Raw genomic sequence first — 17,085 nt, 5'->3', positions numbered from 1 at the left:
TGTAATGAGAAAGAAAAAGAAATGTTGTAATCCTGTGTTTATTTGAATTTAGAGGAATAAGTTAAGTTTAATCTATTTAGGAACCCACCCTGTATGAGATCCCAGTCTATTGCAGGAGACACTTATGCATATAGATACACACACTCATTCATATGCATATACATACTCCTGTAGTATAATTAAATATTATGTTTTTTATCTATCTCTTTATATGTATAACAGTATTTCAGTTTACTTCTTGCTTTCTCTAGCTGTTTCTTTTGGCAGAGCTTCTAGCAGCTTAAGCATTGCATGAACTGGGGCTGTGTTAATTGGACTGCTTAATTGGGGTGACTACATAGTGTGTGCTTGACTATTTAGTCACTTTTGACTAATAACAGTGTTTGCTGTTTTGTTTATAATATTTTCAGAAATAAATGTATCAGATGAAAGAGAAACTGACATAATTTATTCTTCTTAAGTGATTGATTATATTTGTTTTGTGGAATAGGTCATTTTATTTTGTTGTGTAGAGAGGGTAAGCCAGTATTTTTGCCTTTCTTCCTTGAGTGCAGAACTAGCCTTGTAAATTATTTTTGCAACATTTCGTAATGTCAGTGTTGCCACTGTTTTACTGTATAATCTGCTGTGCTGTTTTTTTAAGATTATCTTTTTTTGAAAATCTAACCTGTATTTTCCTACTCACTGGTCTCAAGTGGAGTATGGTCATGGACCTTGTTCTGAGTGAGGACCAACATGGATTTTCTTTGTCACAACTGAATAACTGATTTTCTATCAGCACATTGACCACTTGTATTTTAGTTGTACTTGATTGACAGTTCTTTTTGTAAGAACTTTACAAAGCAAAGTGTCATGTAACCTTGAAAAATAAAATATTTTATTGTTTTGAAAAATGTTCTTTACAGTTGCTATAATTATAACATCATAACACTTTTGGGACTGAGTTGTTTATCTGACATGCATCACCCTAAATATTTTCATCTGGCTTTCAATAATACAGACATTAGCAATGCTACAAAACGTAAAGATTTAATTTCAGCTCGTTATAGCTTCATTAAAATCTAATATCTTATGGAATGTGTAGGTATTGTGCTTGAGAGTGTTTGCGTTTTTCTGACACCTTTTTAAACTCTAAGGTTAAAATTTATATTGGTTAACATTTTCACCAGATGTTTAATAAACCTATCAAAACAGAATTTGAAACACTTGGAACAAGCAAGTTGCAAGTACAAGGCAACTTTCTGGGTTATTGTTGGTAAAAGGAAAGTCTTGGTAATTTTCAAGTTTAAGTTATTTCTTCACAATCTTGGTATATATTAATTTTCCACATAAAATTGTATTCTAAATTGAAGTATTTTTTATATAAATTTTCAAAATACAGTACCTGGTCTGTTCTTGCACCTTACCATAGGGGTTGAGGTAACCCAGGTCCAAGCATTTAAAAAGGGTTAAACTTTGAAAATAGTCCACTTTGAAGCTACAAAGGTTTTAACTTAAGAAGACGTGTCTTCCGCGTTTATAATGCACACTTGTGATAACAAAAGGAAACGAGAAGCAATTATTTTATTACTGATTCTGAACTATTTTCCTTGAGGTAAGAATACATTTCCTGTTCGTTTATCTGCTCACAGCTGCCGTCATGAGTGGAATTTAGATGTAAATAAGATCAGCTCGAAACCAAGCAAGTTGCTTAGAACATTTTTATCTTTCAAGAAAATAGTACAGAAATGTGTATATCCAAGATGTGAGCATACATTTAGAAAACAAAAAGGTTTACAGCTTTAATCAACTTCCTTAAGGTAATCACAATACTAGTTATGGCTTGTAGTGCTTAGATTGGATATGAGCACTCAAATTTAAGACATACTGAAAGATGACCACAAGTCTGTAGCACTCATTTCTCCATAGATAAGTACTTACAGCTGAAGAGGAAAAAATGTGTTCCTAATTGACCATTATTGAAGCCAGTTTGAGTTCCAAATATATTTCAGGTAAGTCATTTCACTATAGCTGCAACTGAAGTGGGCTGAAATGTAGAGCTGTAAAATAATAACGATGGCATTGTGTTTCACTAGTAAACTGAATACTGTGTAGATGAGTAGCTGTTACATAAGGCGACAAGGTAGAACAAATGTTACTGGTACTGTTTACAGATCAAAGGTGTACCTGGGCATTGTCCATAATAACAATCTCCATACAGTACCAAAAATAAAATCAATAAGCAAACTTCCTGTAATGAAAGCCGTTAGTATGGTCCGTCAGGTTTTGATTGTTTCTTTCAATTCAATTTTGGAAAGTGTAAAAATGTCTCTGGAACTTTTCAGTGATTGAAGATAACTGAAAAGTTGGTCCTTATCTGTTGCACATACTGCAGCCTTCCCCAACATGTCTAAGTTTTCCAGCAGTGAAAGGAGCATGTCCCACTTTCTGTAACAGAGGCACTCCTGCTGAGTGGCCATAACTTGACATTTTTCACATGAAGTGAAAAGTTATTGCAGAGGGAGAGAAATTTGTAAATAGTTTAACTTTTTTAATTCCTTTCTAAAGTGAGATAGACTGTTATACACTATTTTATCCAATGTTCAAGTAGAAGATTAATATCTGTTAACATTCTTGCCTTAAAAAATATATGTAATTTGTAAGTTTAAACCTTTTTTTCCATGTTTGGACCCAGGTTACCTTAACCCCTTTTGTAAGGAAACAGAACAGACAAGGGATTTTTTATAAAATGATTTTATTTAGGTGAAGTGTTGTCTTTTTAATAAAGGCTTTATTAAAACTTCTACATAATAATAAAGATATTTTTACATTGCTTTGTAGTGTTCTACAGTGCACGGAGAACGTCAGTCCTGGAGATACTTCAAAGGCCTATCAATGTTCCCTCTGCAGCACTTCCTTCAGCTCTGAATCAAGGTTTTTGGGCTTTTTTTTGGGCTGCTTTCCACTTTGCATGCCTGCTTCCAAGCCTACCTAAACCAAAAACATTCACATACTTCTTATCTCATTTGGCAAAGCATGTGGGTGATTATTCTGTAATTGTTCTGTTTCACTTTCTTATACATGCATACCTCTTGGAAAATCTTTGACACCCTCATTATATGTTTTTGGTTGTTTGATATACTGTAGTTTTGAACAACATAAAGAAGCTTGCAAAGGGGATGCCAGGTTTATATGTAAAGCCGATTGCTGTGGGAAAAGGTTCAAAAGCAAGGATGCCTTGAAAAAGCATAAACAAAATGTACATACAGGTAAGTTTGTTATTTTTCCTTATTATTTTTATATGTACAGTATACAATGTTAGTAACAAAATTTGTTCATTCAGTGTTTAATGGAACAAACGTGTTTAGTCCAGTTCAGAGTCACAGTAGGGCAAGGCCAATTCTGTGTATCAATCTGAGTTAACCAATGACAACAAGTTTGCAATAAAATAGAACAGAGAAGTTTAACACCCCAGAATTATTATTTTATTGCTTTCTCATAGAAAACCGAAAACATTTTTCAGCCAGCAGTTTATTTTCTGATTTCTAGATTTTTCAGCTAATAATGGTGACTATAAGGGTAGTTAGAATTATGGTTTAATAAAAATCTTAGTGACCCCATTGACTGTACAGTTGGTCCCCTACTTACGAACAGGTTCCTTTCCAACAGGCTGATCGTAAGTCCATTTGTTCGTAAATCCAACATTTGTACTATATTGGTACTTGTGGATAAATGTTTTAGTTTCGGACAGATCTGGATTTGGACATATAAACAGTTTTTTCGGTGGTTTTTAACATGCTTTGAACAACTTGCAAGTATTGTACATGAAATAAAGTTTATAATAACAAAAGACAGTTTCATGAGGTCTTAATTAGTCAGCTCCTGGTGGTGCACAACAAATAATTCTGGGAAGTCCTCTTCCTCACGTTCTTGGTCAAGCTACTAGCTGATGTTAAACTAAGTTGCTGACTACGTTACATTTTTCTTCCTGTATCTTCTTAAAACCATGGAAGTCATGGACAAACAGGCTTTCAGGCTACTCTTCCACACAACAGGAAGTGAGGCCTTTGCTATATTCTTCAGGGCCCTTGGGTTCTCAGAATGATAAGCCAACAGTGGCTTCAGCTTCATATCTCCTGAAGTGTTATCGCCATGCAGTAAAGCCAGTTTGTCCTTCGCAGGTTTAAAGCCAGGCATTTTCCTTTATTCTTTACTGATGTAAATTCAGTCTGGCATCTTCTTCCGGTAAAGACCTGTTTTGTCTACATCAGTGGTTCCCAATCTAGGCCTCTCTAAAATCATGATGTCCCCCACTGTAACATATACCTTATTCTTATTATTACCTATTCAAAAAGTGAACTCCTACTCACATGGAGGAAGCCCATAATGTCATTAATTTGGTCTAAACAAGCTTCCAAAGAACATGGAAACAAGAGGGAAAGGATAGTTGAAGTACTGACAAAGAAATCACTAAGAAATTGTTAAAAAATATATATATACAATACTGTGCAAAAGTTTTAGGCAGGTGTGAAAAAATGCTGTAAACAAAGAATGCTTTCAGAAATATAAATAATGATTGTTTATTGTTACCAATTTACAAAATGCAAAGTGAGCGAACAAAAGAAAAATCTAAATCAAATCAATATTTGGTGTTACTTAGGGGTGGGCGGTATGACCAAAATTCTATATCACGGTATTTTTGTAAACTATCCCGGTTTCACGGTATTCAACGGTATTTTTTTCCCCAATGCAAGAGTGGATGTTAACCACATTTTCCACTGCAATTACTGGCTAAGAATAACCTATTCCACTGTCATTGTACAAAAAAACATTTTAATGTGCACACAAGTATTAATACAGGTTTGCATTGCCCCATAAAGTTTTCAAGGGGGTGGCACTAATGGAGAAGGTATCACATTGCATGACAGATGCACTCAAAATATAGAACCTTTTTATTGAATAAATTTTGCAAAAACTTAAACTATAATTTTGACAACATATTTTCAACCATACAAAGAGGCATTTAGACTTAGTAAAATATCCAGAAGTGCTTGTCAAAAGCTGTATTGCACTGAATATGTCTTAGAAAAGGAATAAATAGTAAATATTTTTTGTAAACCAACTACACTTTCTGTTAATGTTAACAATCTCTGTCCACTGACACGTTAAAGTGACTTTTTAAACAACTTTATCATCATTAAACTGCATAATATTTAAACTAATAAATAATAACAAAATAAATAATAGTATTATTACTGATAGTTGCACTATTACTTGAAGACTTTAAGCCCAGGTGCATTACACAGTATTCACCAAATTAAAATAAAATAAAACAAGTGCAACTTGGTGATGACATCTTTACCAACTGAACCATCATTTAGGCAAACTACATTAATATGGACCTTGCTTCAAGCTAAGCTATATGCATAAATAATAAACCTGCAATTTGCATTTATAATACTATTTGTGGTATAGCCCAACGGAATCGTATTAGGGCCACGGTGAAGAAAAAAACAATACGGACACAGGGAAGAAAAAAAAAAAACTATATGTCGAGAATAAAGTCAACATTTCCACTTTATTCTCGCCGTTGATGTCGAGAATAAAGTCAACATTTCCACTTTATTCTCGCCGTTTATGTCGAGATTAAAGTCGACATTTCCACTTTATTCTCGCCGTTTATGTTGAGATTAAAGTCGACATTACCACTTTATTCTCATAGTTTACTTCATAATTAAAGTAGAATGTCGTAAACTAAACTTCATCCTAAAATCAATGTTTAATTTAATAGATTTTGTCAAACCCCGTCATAAATTAATGCAGCACATTAAATGCTTTGTGTTGCGTTCCCCGACCCAGTTGTTAATCACTACGCTTCTTAAACTGACTTCCTCCGCACTAAGAGGAGACAGCGATCACCATACAGAATCCATTCACTTCATGATATTCCTGCTTTCTGAAAATTTAGAATGCTAAGATAAATACTTGATATAATTTTCATGATGAAATGCATTAAAGCAGGTATTAAACATGCACGGTAGTGAGGCGGTAGTGCTGCTCCCTCGCAGTAAGGGGTCCCCAGGTGTATGTTCAGTGTAGAGAACTTTATGGCAGGTGTGACGAGGCTCCAAAAAACTGGATGTATGAATGGGTATCGCACAGGTTTAACTTAAATATTGTGTAAATGTTGGGTTTGTGATCTGGTGGTCGGAGACACGAACACAGAATTCAATGCATGTTCTTCTGAGCGGGCTTTCTTTATTGCACGTGTGCTGTCTCTATCTGACGTACCAAAACCCCAGTTCCTATCCTTCCTTTTTCTTTCTCCACATAACCAATCACCACACGATAAACGTCTTTGTGAAATTAAAACTAGTTATAAACTTAGCCCACGGAGTGTTTAGAACTTTAAAAATATCTTCATTATACATGTTTAATTATGCCATCCATTCAGGGTTGCGCCCATCCCTGAACTAGTCGCCAGTACATCGCAGGGTGAATACGAGCAAAACATACACTAGCAGGGTCAATATAGCATAACAAAACTCCACATCCTATATGACTTTGAAAGGAAACTGAAGCACGCCGAGTAAACCCACCAGAAAAACATGCAAATGCAAGGCAGGGTACATCCGAGACACCCTTGCTGTGAGGCAGCAGTGCAACCTCCATGCTGCCGTGCCCCCACAAGATTAATGCATGCTTTAATGCATTTCACCATGAAAATTATATCAAGTATTTATCTTAGCATTCTAAATGTTCAGAGAACAGGAATATCATGAAGTGAATGTATTCTGTGTGGCGATCGCTGCCGGCGCCTCCTCTTAGTGCAAGAGGAAGTCAGTTTAAGAAGCTCGGGGAACACTTAACACAAAGCATTTTAATGTGCTATATAACTTATGACTGGGTTTGAGAAAATCTAGTAAATTAAATATTCATTTTATGATGAAGTTTAGTTTACGATGTTCTACTTTAATGACAAATTTCGAGAATAAAGTCAACATGTCGACTTTAATCTTGACATAAACGGCAAGAATAAAATAGAAATGTCGAGAATAAAGTCAACATGTCGACTTTATTCTCGTCATAAGCGTCGAGATTAAACTGGAAATGTTGAGAATAAAGTCAACATGTCATCACACTATTATACAGTACCCAGGTAAATTACACTGTATTGAAAACAAATAAAACAAGTAGTAGTATAGAAACAGTATTTACACATTTGAACATAATGGTCCACATCCCACCTTTTAAAACCAAAGTATCTCCAGGAAACGGACGTGATTCCTTTTTTTCGGCAAAAGTTCTTCTGTGTCATTATGTTCAACTTTATTGTCAGCTTCAGTTTCGGAATGTTCTCTGTCCATTTTCACCGCGCAATACCTACACTACCACTACCTATTTAGTGGAGTAGCAGTGAAAAAGAGCCCCTGTGCAACAAATCTGTGTTTAGCAGTGTAGCAGTGAAAAAGGTCCCCACTTGAACAGTTTCCCGCTGCACCACGCTCCGAATGTTGTTTAGGCAAATTAAACTGGTGTTGCGGTATAAGAAAAATCCATATCATAAAAAAAATTTAAAACGGTTTTCGGTATGAACCGGTATACCACCCAGCACTAGTGTTACTACCTTTTGCCTTCAAACCAGCATCAGTTCTTATAGGTACACTTGCACAAAGTCAGGGATTTTGTAGGATTATAGTCAGGTGTATGATCAACCAATTATACCAAACAGGTGCTAATGATCATCAATGTCACACGTAGGTTGAAACACAGTCATTAACTGAAACAGAAACAGCTGTGAAGGAGGCTTAAAACTGGGTGAGGAACAGCCAAACTCTGCTACCAAGGTGAGGTTGTGGAAGACAGTTTCGTGTCATGGCAAGATTGAGCACAGCAACAAGACACAAGGTAGTTATACTGCATCAGCAAGGTCTCTCACAGAGACACAAGATTTCAAAGCAGACTGGGGTTTCAAGATGTGCTGTTCAAGCTCTTTTGAAGAAGCACAAAGAAACGGGCAGCGTTGAGGATCGTAGACGCAGTAGTCGACCAAGGAAACTTAGTGCAGCAGATGAAAGACCATCAAGCTTATTACCCTTCGAAATTGGAAGATGTCCAGCAGTGCCATCAGCTTAGGACTGGCAGAAACCAGTGGGACCCAGGTACACCCATCTACTGTCTGGATAACTCTGGCCAGAAGTGGTCTTCATGGAAGAGTTGCAGCCAAAAAGCCATACCTCCGACGTGGAAACAAGGCCAAGCGAGTCAAGTATGCACAAAAACATAGGAACTGAGGTGCAGAAAAATGGCAGCAGGTGCTCTGGACTGATGAGTCAAAATTTGAAATATTTGGCTGTAGCAGAAGGCAGTTTGTTCGTCGAAGGGCTGGAGAGCTGTACAATAATGAGTGTCTGCAGGCAACAGTGAAGCATGGTGGAGGTTCCTTGAACGTTTGGGGCTGCATTTCTGCAAATGGAGTTGAAGATTTGGTCAGGATTAATGGTGTTCTCAATGCTGAGAAATACAGGCAGATACTTATCCATCATGCAATACCATCAGGGAGGTGTATGATTGGCCCCAAATTTATTCTGCAGCAGGACAACGACCCCAAACATACAGCCAAAGTCATTAAGAACTATCTCCAGCGTAAAGAAGAACAAGAAGTCCTGGAAGTGATGGTATGTCCCCCACAGAGCCCTGATCTCAACATTATCGAGTGTGTCTGGGATTACATGAAGAGACAGAAGGATGTGAGGAAGCCTACATCCACAGAAGATCTGTGGTTAGTTCTACAAGATGTTTGGAACAACCTACCAGCCGAGTTCCTTCAAAAAACTGTGTGTAAGTGTACCTAGAAGAGTTGATGCTGTTTTGAAGGCAAAGGGTGATCACACTAAATAGATTTTAGATAGATAAATAAATAGATAAATAGATTTAGATTTCTCTTTTGTTCATTCACTGCATTTTGTTGATTGATGAAAATAAATGATTAACACTTCCATTTTTGAAAGCATTCTTTGTTTACAGCATTTTTTCACACCTGCCTAAAACTTTTGCACAGTACTGTATATATAATATGAAGTAATATGAAAATACAGCAAATACAGTTTTGAAAACATATAATAAGAGACGTGATATTCATAAATATAAAATAACTTTAATGACAGCTTTTTCTGTAATATTTTGATCATTTTATATTTTTGTTATATTGCAAAATGGTATAATCATTGTTACAATTCATATTATTTTAATTGTAAAAACAATTTCTAAGTAGAAAAACCCAAGCCGGTTGTAAAATCATCCCTTCTATGTTTATATAAATACAGTGATACCTTGAGATACGAGTGCCCCAATGTACGAGTTTTTTGAGATACGAGCCGTCACTAGGTCGATTTTTTTGTCTTGAGTTATGAGCCAAAATTCGAAATACGAGCCATCAAAGAGCTTGTCCCCGCACATTCCGAGGAACTAACGATAGAGGAGTTGACGGAACTACAAACGCAGCAACATATGGAGGTTCTGCAGGAGATCGGTATCGCGAAGGAGTTTATCTCGTAAACTGAGTTAAAGGAAGTGTTTGCAATGTGGGGAAAAATTTTGAATTTTAAAGAAAAGAAATACCCTGAAAAAATTACAACTGATCATACAGTGGCGCTATTTAATGATACTTACCTAACGCTTGACTTTATTGAAAAGAAACTGAACTTGCAGCGCCGCCATTTAATAATACTTGCCTAATGCCTGACTTTACTGAAATGAAACTGAACTTGCAGCGCCGCTATTTAATGTCACTTGCCTAACGCCTGACTTTATTGAAAAGAAACTGAACGTGCAGCCGCGCTATTTAATGTCACTTGCCTAACGCCTGACTTTATTGAAAAGAAACTGAACGTGCAGCCGCGCTATTTAATGACACTTGCCTAACGCCTGACTTTACTGAAAAGAAACTGAATGTGCAGCTGCGCTATTTAATGACACTTGCCTAACACCTGACTTTATTGAAATGAAACTGAACTTGCAGCGCCGCTATTTAATGTCACTTGCTTAACGCCTGACTTTATTGAAAAGAAACTGAACGTGCAGCGCCACTATTTAATGACACTTGCCTAACGCCTGACTTTACTGAAATGAAACTGAACTTGCAGTGCTGCTATTTAATGACACTTGCCTAACGCCTGACTTTACTGAAATGAAACTGAACTTGCAGCCGCGCTATTTAATGACACTTGCCTAACTCATTTCAGAAATATTCTAAAGGGGAGGACTAAACAAAGCTCCTTGGACATGTTTCTATTGAAACGCCATTCGAATGAAAGTGATGAAAGCGTGGTAAAAAAGAAAAAAACTAGTGAAAAAGAAAATTAAGTTAAGCAAAAGTGAAGTGAAAGAAAAAAAAACATTACAATACGCTAATCGGCTTTGCCAACGTCTGTTTATTTCTTTAGATTCTCTTTTATGTATTAGGTTTTATTTTGTTTGTATACAATATTTGTTCATTATAAATGCATTTTTTTCTTATGTTGAAAACATTTAACAAAAAATTGCGGTGGTTTTTTGGGGGCTTGCACGAATTAATCTCATTTCAATTAATTTCAATGGGGAAAATGAATTTGAGATAGAAGCATTTTGACTTAAGAGCTCATTCACGGAACGAATTAAACTCATATCTCAAGGTATCACTGTATATAAATGTCTCTGTAAAAAATAAAAATTATTTATTTTTTTCTATCCTTTTTAACAGAGAATTTGTTTTTTTCATTTTATAAATTGTTTCATGTACCTAAATTCTCAAATTGCCCCCCTAAAAATCAAATTGTTCCCCCCACATTGGGAATCACCGGTCTACATTGAATATTTGCTGGAGTAAAACCTTGCCTTCCTCAATTATTTCTTTAAAGTGTTGCAGGAAACTCTAGGGCAGCTACCGTATCTGCACTTGTCACCTCTCCACCCACCTTCACATTATGGAGGTTATTACATGCCTTGAAGCAGTGAAACCATCCATGGCTTGCAGTAAATATCGCATCTGCTGCTCCTTCTCCATATTTATCCTTCAAATGAGAGAAAAGACTTAAAGCATTAGGCTCAGCACACATTTCTTGCTGATTCTATAGTTGACTATACATTGACACTGAAATTTTCACATGTTCCATAATCTTATCCTTGTTCTTGAGAATTATGCTAATGGTGGAACGATTCATCTGGTATGAGTGGGCAACATCAACCATTGTCTCACTGTGCTCTACTAGCTTTATTATTTCCACTTTTGTTTCCATTGTGATGGCCTAGCATTTCTTATTAACACTACCACCTGCATCACCACTGTTTTTGTGCTTAACACCCAACATGCTGGAATGCTTAGAAGGGCAAAAATGGGTGAAAGTAATCACAAAAACACAGAAATAGTTGTGGAGAGCGCACAACACACGTTCTAATGAGCCTGCATGGGTACGTATGAGAGTGCTATTGTTTACGACTTGAAGTCTTCCACATCCCACTCCTGCTGCCGCCACTCAGCAGACATGTGAGTTATCCTTATGTGCTAATTTTGGATTTGAGGACCACTTTGTTCGTATGTATGAAAGTTTTCAACTGAAAACTTTGTACGCAGGGGAGTGTCTGTTCTTATTTTTGAAAATAAAATATTTTATTTGAAAAAGGGAATGTTTTGTAAGTGCTCAATCAAGAATTGATTTCTGCACTGGGCCCTGTGTTATTCAAACAGGATCCATAAAATTAAGGAGTAAATTTGATATTTTTCAAGTTAAAGTTATTTCTTCACAATCATGGCATATACTAATTCGCCACATTAAATTGTGCTGTGAAGTGGAGCATATTGTTTAATATTTAAAAATTTACTAGCCTGCTCTTTCATTTTAAAATGGAGAAATTCAGCTTCACCTCAACACCTGCATTCCTCTCTGAACATTGAAGTGAATGGCTGAACTTCAGCTCCCATCAAAGTTAAGAGTTTGTGGTCTAGCGAGTCCTGTTTTTTAATGGTATCATATCATGTACTTATTATTTGTTTATTCTCACATTTCACTGGCTTCTAGCAGGTAGAAGAAGAGGTACATAATATAACCATCAGTGTCTGAAATTAACTGATTGATAGGTCTTTTTCAGTTGACAAATATATAATGCATTTTCCTCCTGAATTTGTATTTATAGCGGTTACTTTTTAAACCAGGTGATTTTTCTTGTTATATGTAGTTGTTTGCCCATTGTATGCAGAAGTCTTTCGTTTTTATTCAAGGAATCTACTGCAGATACTAGAAAATATGCTAAAATGTTTTATTGCCTAAAAATAAATTAAACATTTACAGTACTTGCTGCTCCTCTAAGGTGTTCTGAGAGCCTAAGTGAGATCTGTTCTTAAAAGCCTTGAGAACGGGTACATAGTTATGATATACATCCACTTGTGTGCATTTTAAAATGCTTTGTACCAGATGAGCTTTACATACATAAAGTGGGCTCAACCTCAGGTCTTCAAGATTAAAGGTTATAATCAGCATGTACACAGGACAGAAGGTGCTGATAATCCGGTATTCAGTCATTTCACATACAAGAACACATGCCATTTTTCCCTTTTGCTCTGTGCCTAAGTATACAAAGAATTATTAAGGGACTTCAACTGTATAATATTACACATGTATTATTACTGTAAATGTATGGTAAAAGTGTATATAATGATTAGTGTATATCTGAATGTTGCCAGTGTAAGAAGCTACAAGGCCCCCGTTGGATCCAGGGCAATAATTTTTGGAAAATAAAAAAAATGAAGTCACAACTAAAATAATATTTTTATGTCTAAACCTTGATGCCCTAAGCAAGTAGAATTCTCATTTCACACTTAATATCCTGTCATTAAGCAGATTAGCTAACTGTAAATAATGAATATTTAGTAGAGAGCATTCTATAATTTTCTGGTATGAACAGTTTGCTTCAATTTTAATGTCTGGAAATGAAACAAGTTTTTACAATGTCTTCGAGTTCAACATCAGTGTTTTTTTGTTTTGCCTAGAATTGGTTGCTTTACTTTTAACCTTCATAAATGTTGATTTTTTTCTGTGGTTCACTCTACAGATGTTCATATTCTTGTCCTGGAGAGGATGGTGGTGCTGTAGTCAGAGTTGGACACACTTGGCTATTCTATGCTTAGCAACAGTTTCCAGGGGTCTTGTTTATAAAACACTGTGTGGACTTGAACATGAAAATTTACATACGACAAAAAACAAGAACGTGTGTATGCCAAAAAAATATCTGTTTTATAAAAACCTGGCATATGCACATTTGTATGCAATTTACCCTTTATAATTCATCTCTAACTCTCTCTGTTTGCCACCCTGAAACAACCACATGTGGACCATGCTAATCAACCTCATAATATAATGAACCCCTGTAAGGTGAGACAGTGGCAACAAGAGAAGAGAGGCAAAATGCTAAACTTTCAATAATTTGAGGTTGAAGTTCTCATCTCCAAAGTAGAGGCAAAGAACCTTTATATGGTGACTGATGTGCAGATGTCACAAATAATGGCAAATATATTAAGTTGCAATTTGTTAATTCAGTAGTGAGTACTGTGAACTCTACCAGTCACACAAGTATAGTCCCGATCTCATGTGAAGAAGTGCATCACTCATTGCCGGCAGATAATGAGTGCTACAGGAGGAGGAAAAAGCAGTCTAAGCTCTGTAATTTAGGTGAATGGCACCCATAAATGGAAATGCCATATCATGCAGCATTATGCCACAGTAGCCCTGATGCTTGTCAGTCTTATTTTGGCATTACAGATGACTTGTGCTTTAATGGAATATAACTGCTTTCAGTTCACAAAAGCAGCTCCCTTCTCATTCTCCCTAGGTGTCCTTATTGCAATATGAATGCAGTCAGTTGCCCTGATTACATTAGGAAATTATGTTGATCTGTGCACCCACTCCACATAGAAACTGAATGTAGTGCCTTGTCAGTCAGTTTGTGGCTTTTAGCACAACAGGCTTGACTGTGATATTCCTGACCTATCAACCAGTTTCCTCTACTAGGTGCCTGTTGCCAGAAAATTTGAACGTGTGTTGCCTGATTTTGGGCAGTCTCTTTCTTATCCTGCACCCAATTCAGCACATACTGTAGTTCCAAGAGAATGTCTTGGGTGCCTATATCAACTCGTATGCCAGTAATCCTCATGGGCAAAAAAAATTGCCTGCTGGTCTCGAAAACTCATTCCTTTTTTTTATGACCATTTGCATACTCTTCAAGCAGCATCAATTATGCCCTGTTATGTCAAACCATTAGGCTATGAATAGGCTATGGGGCATGCAATTTATAGCTTTCTGCACACTGTTTAATGCATTACACCTTTGTTTTTACTGAATGCAATTTTTTCCAACAAAGGACTGCATTGGTTTTTGGATCCTAAGAAGTGATAACAAGAATCTGATATAAGCAGAGGAAAACTCAATTAAGTGCTTCAGTGCAATACCTAGCATTGGCCTTCTTAAAGTCATTATTTAGCTTGTTTTGCCACATTTTCCTATTTTGTCAAGGCTGTCATTGTTTACCTCTTTCTCTGAAATGTTGCGTACCTATGGGTCAGAGTTGCAGTAAATATACGCCTGTTTTCTTGTCAAGTTTTCTGACATTTGCATAGAAAGTTGCATAATGCACATTTATAAGTTTTCTAAATCTGACCTCTGGTGTTCACAGGGACTTCTAAGGCAGTGGAGAGTAAAAAATTGAGACAGAAACCTAGTTTTTTAGTTTAAATACTGTGTTAGAATAGGCAAACTTTCCCAGACTGCACTGTAAATAAAATGTGTTGTGGCTCAAATTCTGCATTTGAGGCAGATTTTCTTATTCTAGGATTATCTCAATTCTCGTTTTCCCTCATGCTAATTATTTTGTTTCCCTTCCGTTTTTGTGTTTCTTTTGTCTAGAACATCTGCTGATTTTCTTGTTTTTGCCAGATACTTGAGCCGACTTTTTCTTAGCCCACTATATTATCATTTCCCAGAACATTTGTCTCATCATTCCATTCTATTGCTTCCTGACTCTATAGTTCTTTAATGTTTGGTAGAGTTCTTCATGCGCACTAAGTGCCAAATGTTCAACAAATGGTCAACTGTGGATGTAAAAATCAAATTCTGTGTACCATCTAAACATATGTTAATTGGGTTAAGTTGAGCCCCTGGCATTTTAATTTTTATTGCTGAAGATGAAATGAAGGGAAAGGTTACCTACCGTAGGCAAGAGGACGTATTGAATGTTCAGTTTGAATGTATAGAATGTAACAGCAAAATATTCCCTTTTTTATGGTTTACTTTATTGTTTTGCAAAATTCTCTTTCATTATCACACTGTAAGCTTCCAATTAGTGTACAGTGTGTATCTGCTATTGTAAATTTGGTTGTGCATCTTCTGACAAAAACTGAATACACATGAATAATCAAACATATGAAATATAAAAGAAAACAGCTCTACACATTATTGTAGGTACATACTGCAGGGATAAGTAAACTTTGGGTTGCATTATCCCTTTTTTTTTTTTTAAAACAGGACTGAGATTTTAATTTTAAGTGTACTGGGAGAGCTAGTCAAATAGTCTAGGACAGGTAGAAATGCCTTTCATGGAAACATATGAATCTCATTAAACCCCATTGCTGTGTTCCATGCCTAAAGTGATAAGTTATCTAAATTACTTCATTCTAGTCCGCTCAGAAGTAGTTTTCTGGATTGTTTACGATTGAAAACATTCCTGGAAAATGGCAATTGCTCTCTCTGGATTCCTAAACAGTATGGCTGTTACCACTCATTCTGAAGACCCACACAGATATTGCATTTCCTTAACAGTAGGTTTCTAATTGTATCCAGCTTGTAAACCTGGATGAGATACACTTTAACTAGATAATGTTATTAAGACTAGCCTTGGAAAATCAAACAGGAGCCTTTTGACATATGAGTACTTTATTTATTTATTTTTATAAAATTCTTTCATTTCTTTTCTTTTAACTGTAGGATTTTATCACACATTTTAGCATATTTGAATGCACTGACGGCCCCAAAGGAGAACTTCCATTTTGGAGTCTAGTGAAAATGCTGTTTTACTGGAAGACATTTTAAATACTGTATTTGAATTTTTAGGCTTTAAAGGAAAGGAGATTATATTTAATCTGTCATTCTTGAATTCTTACTTTCTTGCATTAGTAAACAATCTATATTAAAGTAATAATCACTGTTGTTTCTAGTCTTTATCTCTATTTTTCTGAAAAGTACCAGTTTTTAATTTATATACAATAATTTTGTGCTGTTGCTTTTATATCAGCAGTAAGTAGTATAACATATCTTCTAATCTGTGGTTTGTCATAAACTTAAAAAATACAATAAAAAAAATTGTATGTTCCAGAAGTTTGTGTAGTCAGGTAAGTTGTACAGCTTAGTAAAATTAATTTGAATATTATTGAAACGTGGTCTCTTAAATGTATGTTGTGCAATTTTTTATTTTAACTGTGAAAGTGAAAGGAAGTACATCTGCTAATTGACCTGTGAACTGCCATATATTGTTCATTTAATGGGTGTCCAGATTAATAGCTGTTTGCACTGAACATAGACTGCCGGGATTTACCTTTAATCTCAACAGTCTTAATCACTGTAATACATTATAAGGAGCAATTAGAAGTAAAATGTCATATCTATGTTACAGATTTCTTTTTGTAAAGTAATTGTTTTTGTAAAGTAATTGTTTAGCAAGTATTTATGTCATATACACAGTACAGAAATTTTTAATAAAATGTTTTTTTTTTACATTTGACATGCATACAGTACATGCCAGAAATGCCAAATTATTCAATGTACAACACATGGCTATATTTCAGGTTAGATAATTTCTTTATTTTTACAAAAAAATATTTACAATAAGGTTTGCAGAGTTTAAATTCTTCAAGTCCATCAGTCTTTAATGTGTTTGTACCACACATCTAAAGTGCACAGGAAACCTAATTTCTTGTTATATTTAGCAATATACAGTATAAGAAAACAAGCCAAACTAGACCTAGTTCATTCCGTATCCTCCTGTATTTTTTCTGTGTCACTTTTATATATAAACTAGAAGGTG

At 35.6% G+C, this 17,085-nt stretch overlaps 1 protein-coding gene across 2 annotated transcripts in view; it reads left to right on the top strand.

Moving 5' to 3' along the window:
• The window catches only part of prdm5 (PR domain containing 5), a 295,484-nt gene that overhangs the window by 80,397 nt on the left and 198,002 nt on the right, over positions 1-17,085 (top strand). Inside the window, exons 6-7 of one of the 2 annotated variants that reach the window (XM_028802169.2) lie at positions 2,821-2,913; positions 3,127-3,248. In XM_028802169.2, coding sequence (XP_028658002.1) covers positions 2,821-2,913; positions 3,127-3,248 — 215 coding nt within the window. The remainder of the gene's footprint in view (positions 1-2,820; positions 2,914-3,126; positions 3,249-17,085) is intronic. The other variant, XM_028802172.2, reaches the window with a different exon arrangement.

The sequence above is a fragment of the Erpetoichthys calabaricus genome, chromosome 5 (assembly GCF_900747795.2).
Source record: "Erpetoichthys calabaricus chromosome 5, fErpCal1.3, whole genome shotgun sequence".
Taxonomy (NCBI): domain Eukaryota; kingdom Metazoa; phylum Chordata; class Cladistia; order Polypteriformes; family Polypteridae; genus Erpetoichthys; species Erpetoichthys calabaricus.
Note: the sequence above shows the minus strand (reverse complement) of the source record. Positions and strands in the feature narration are given on the sequence as shown.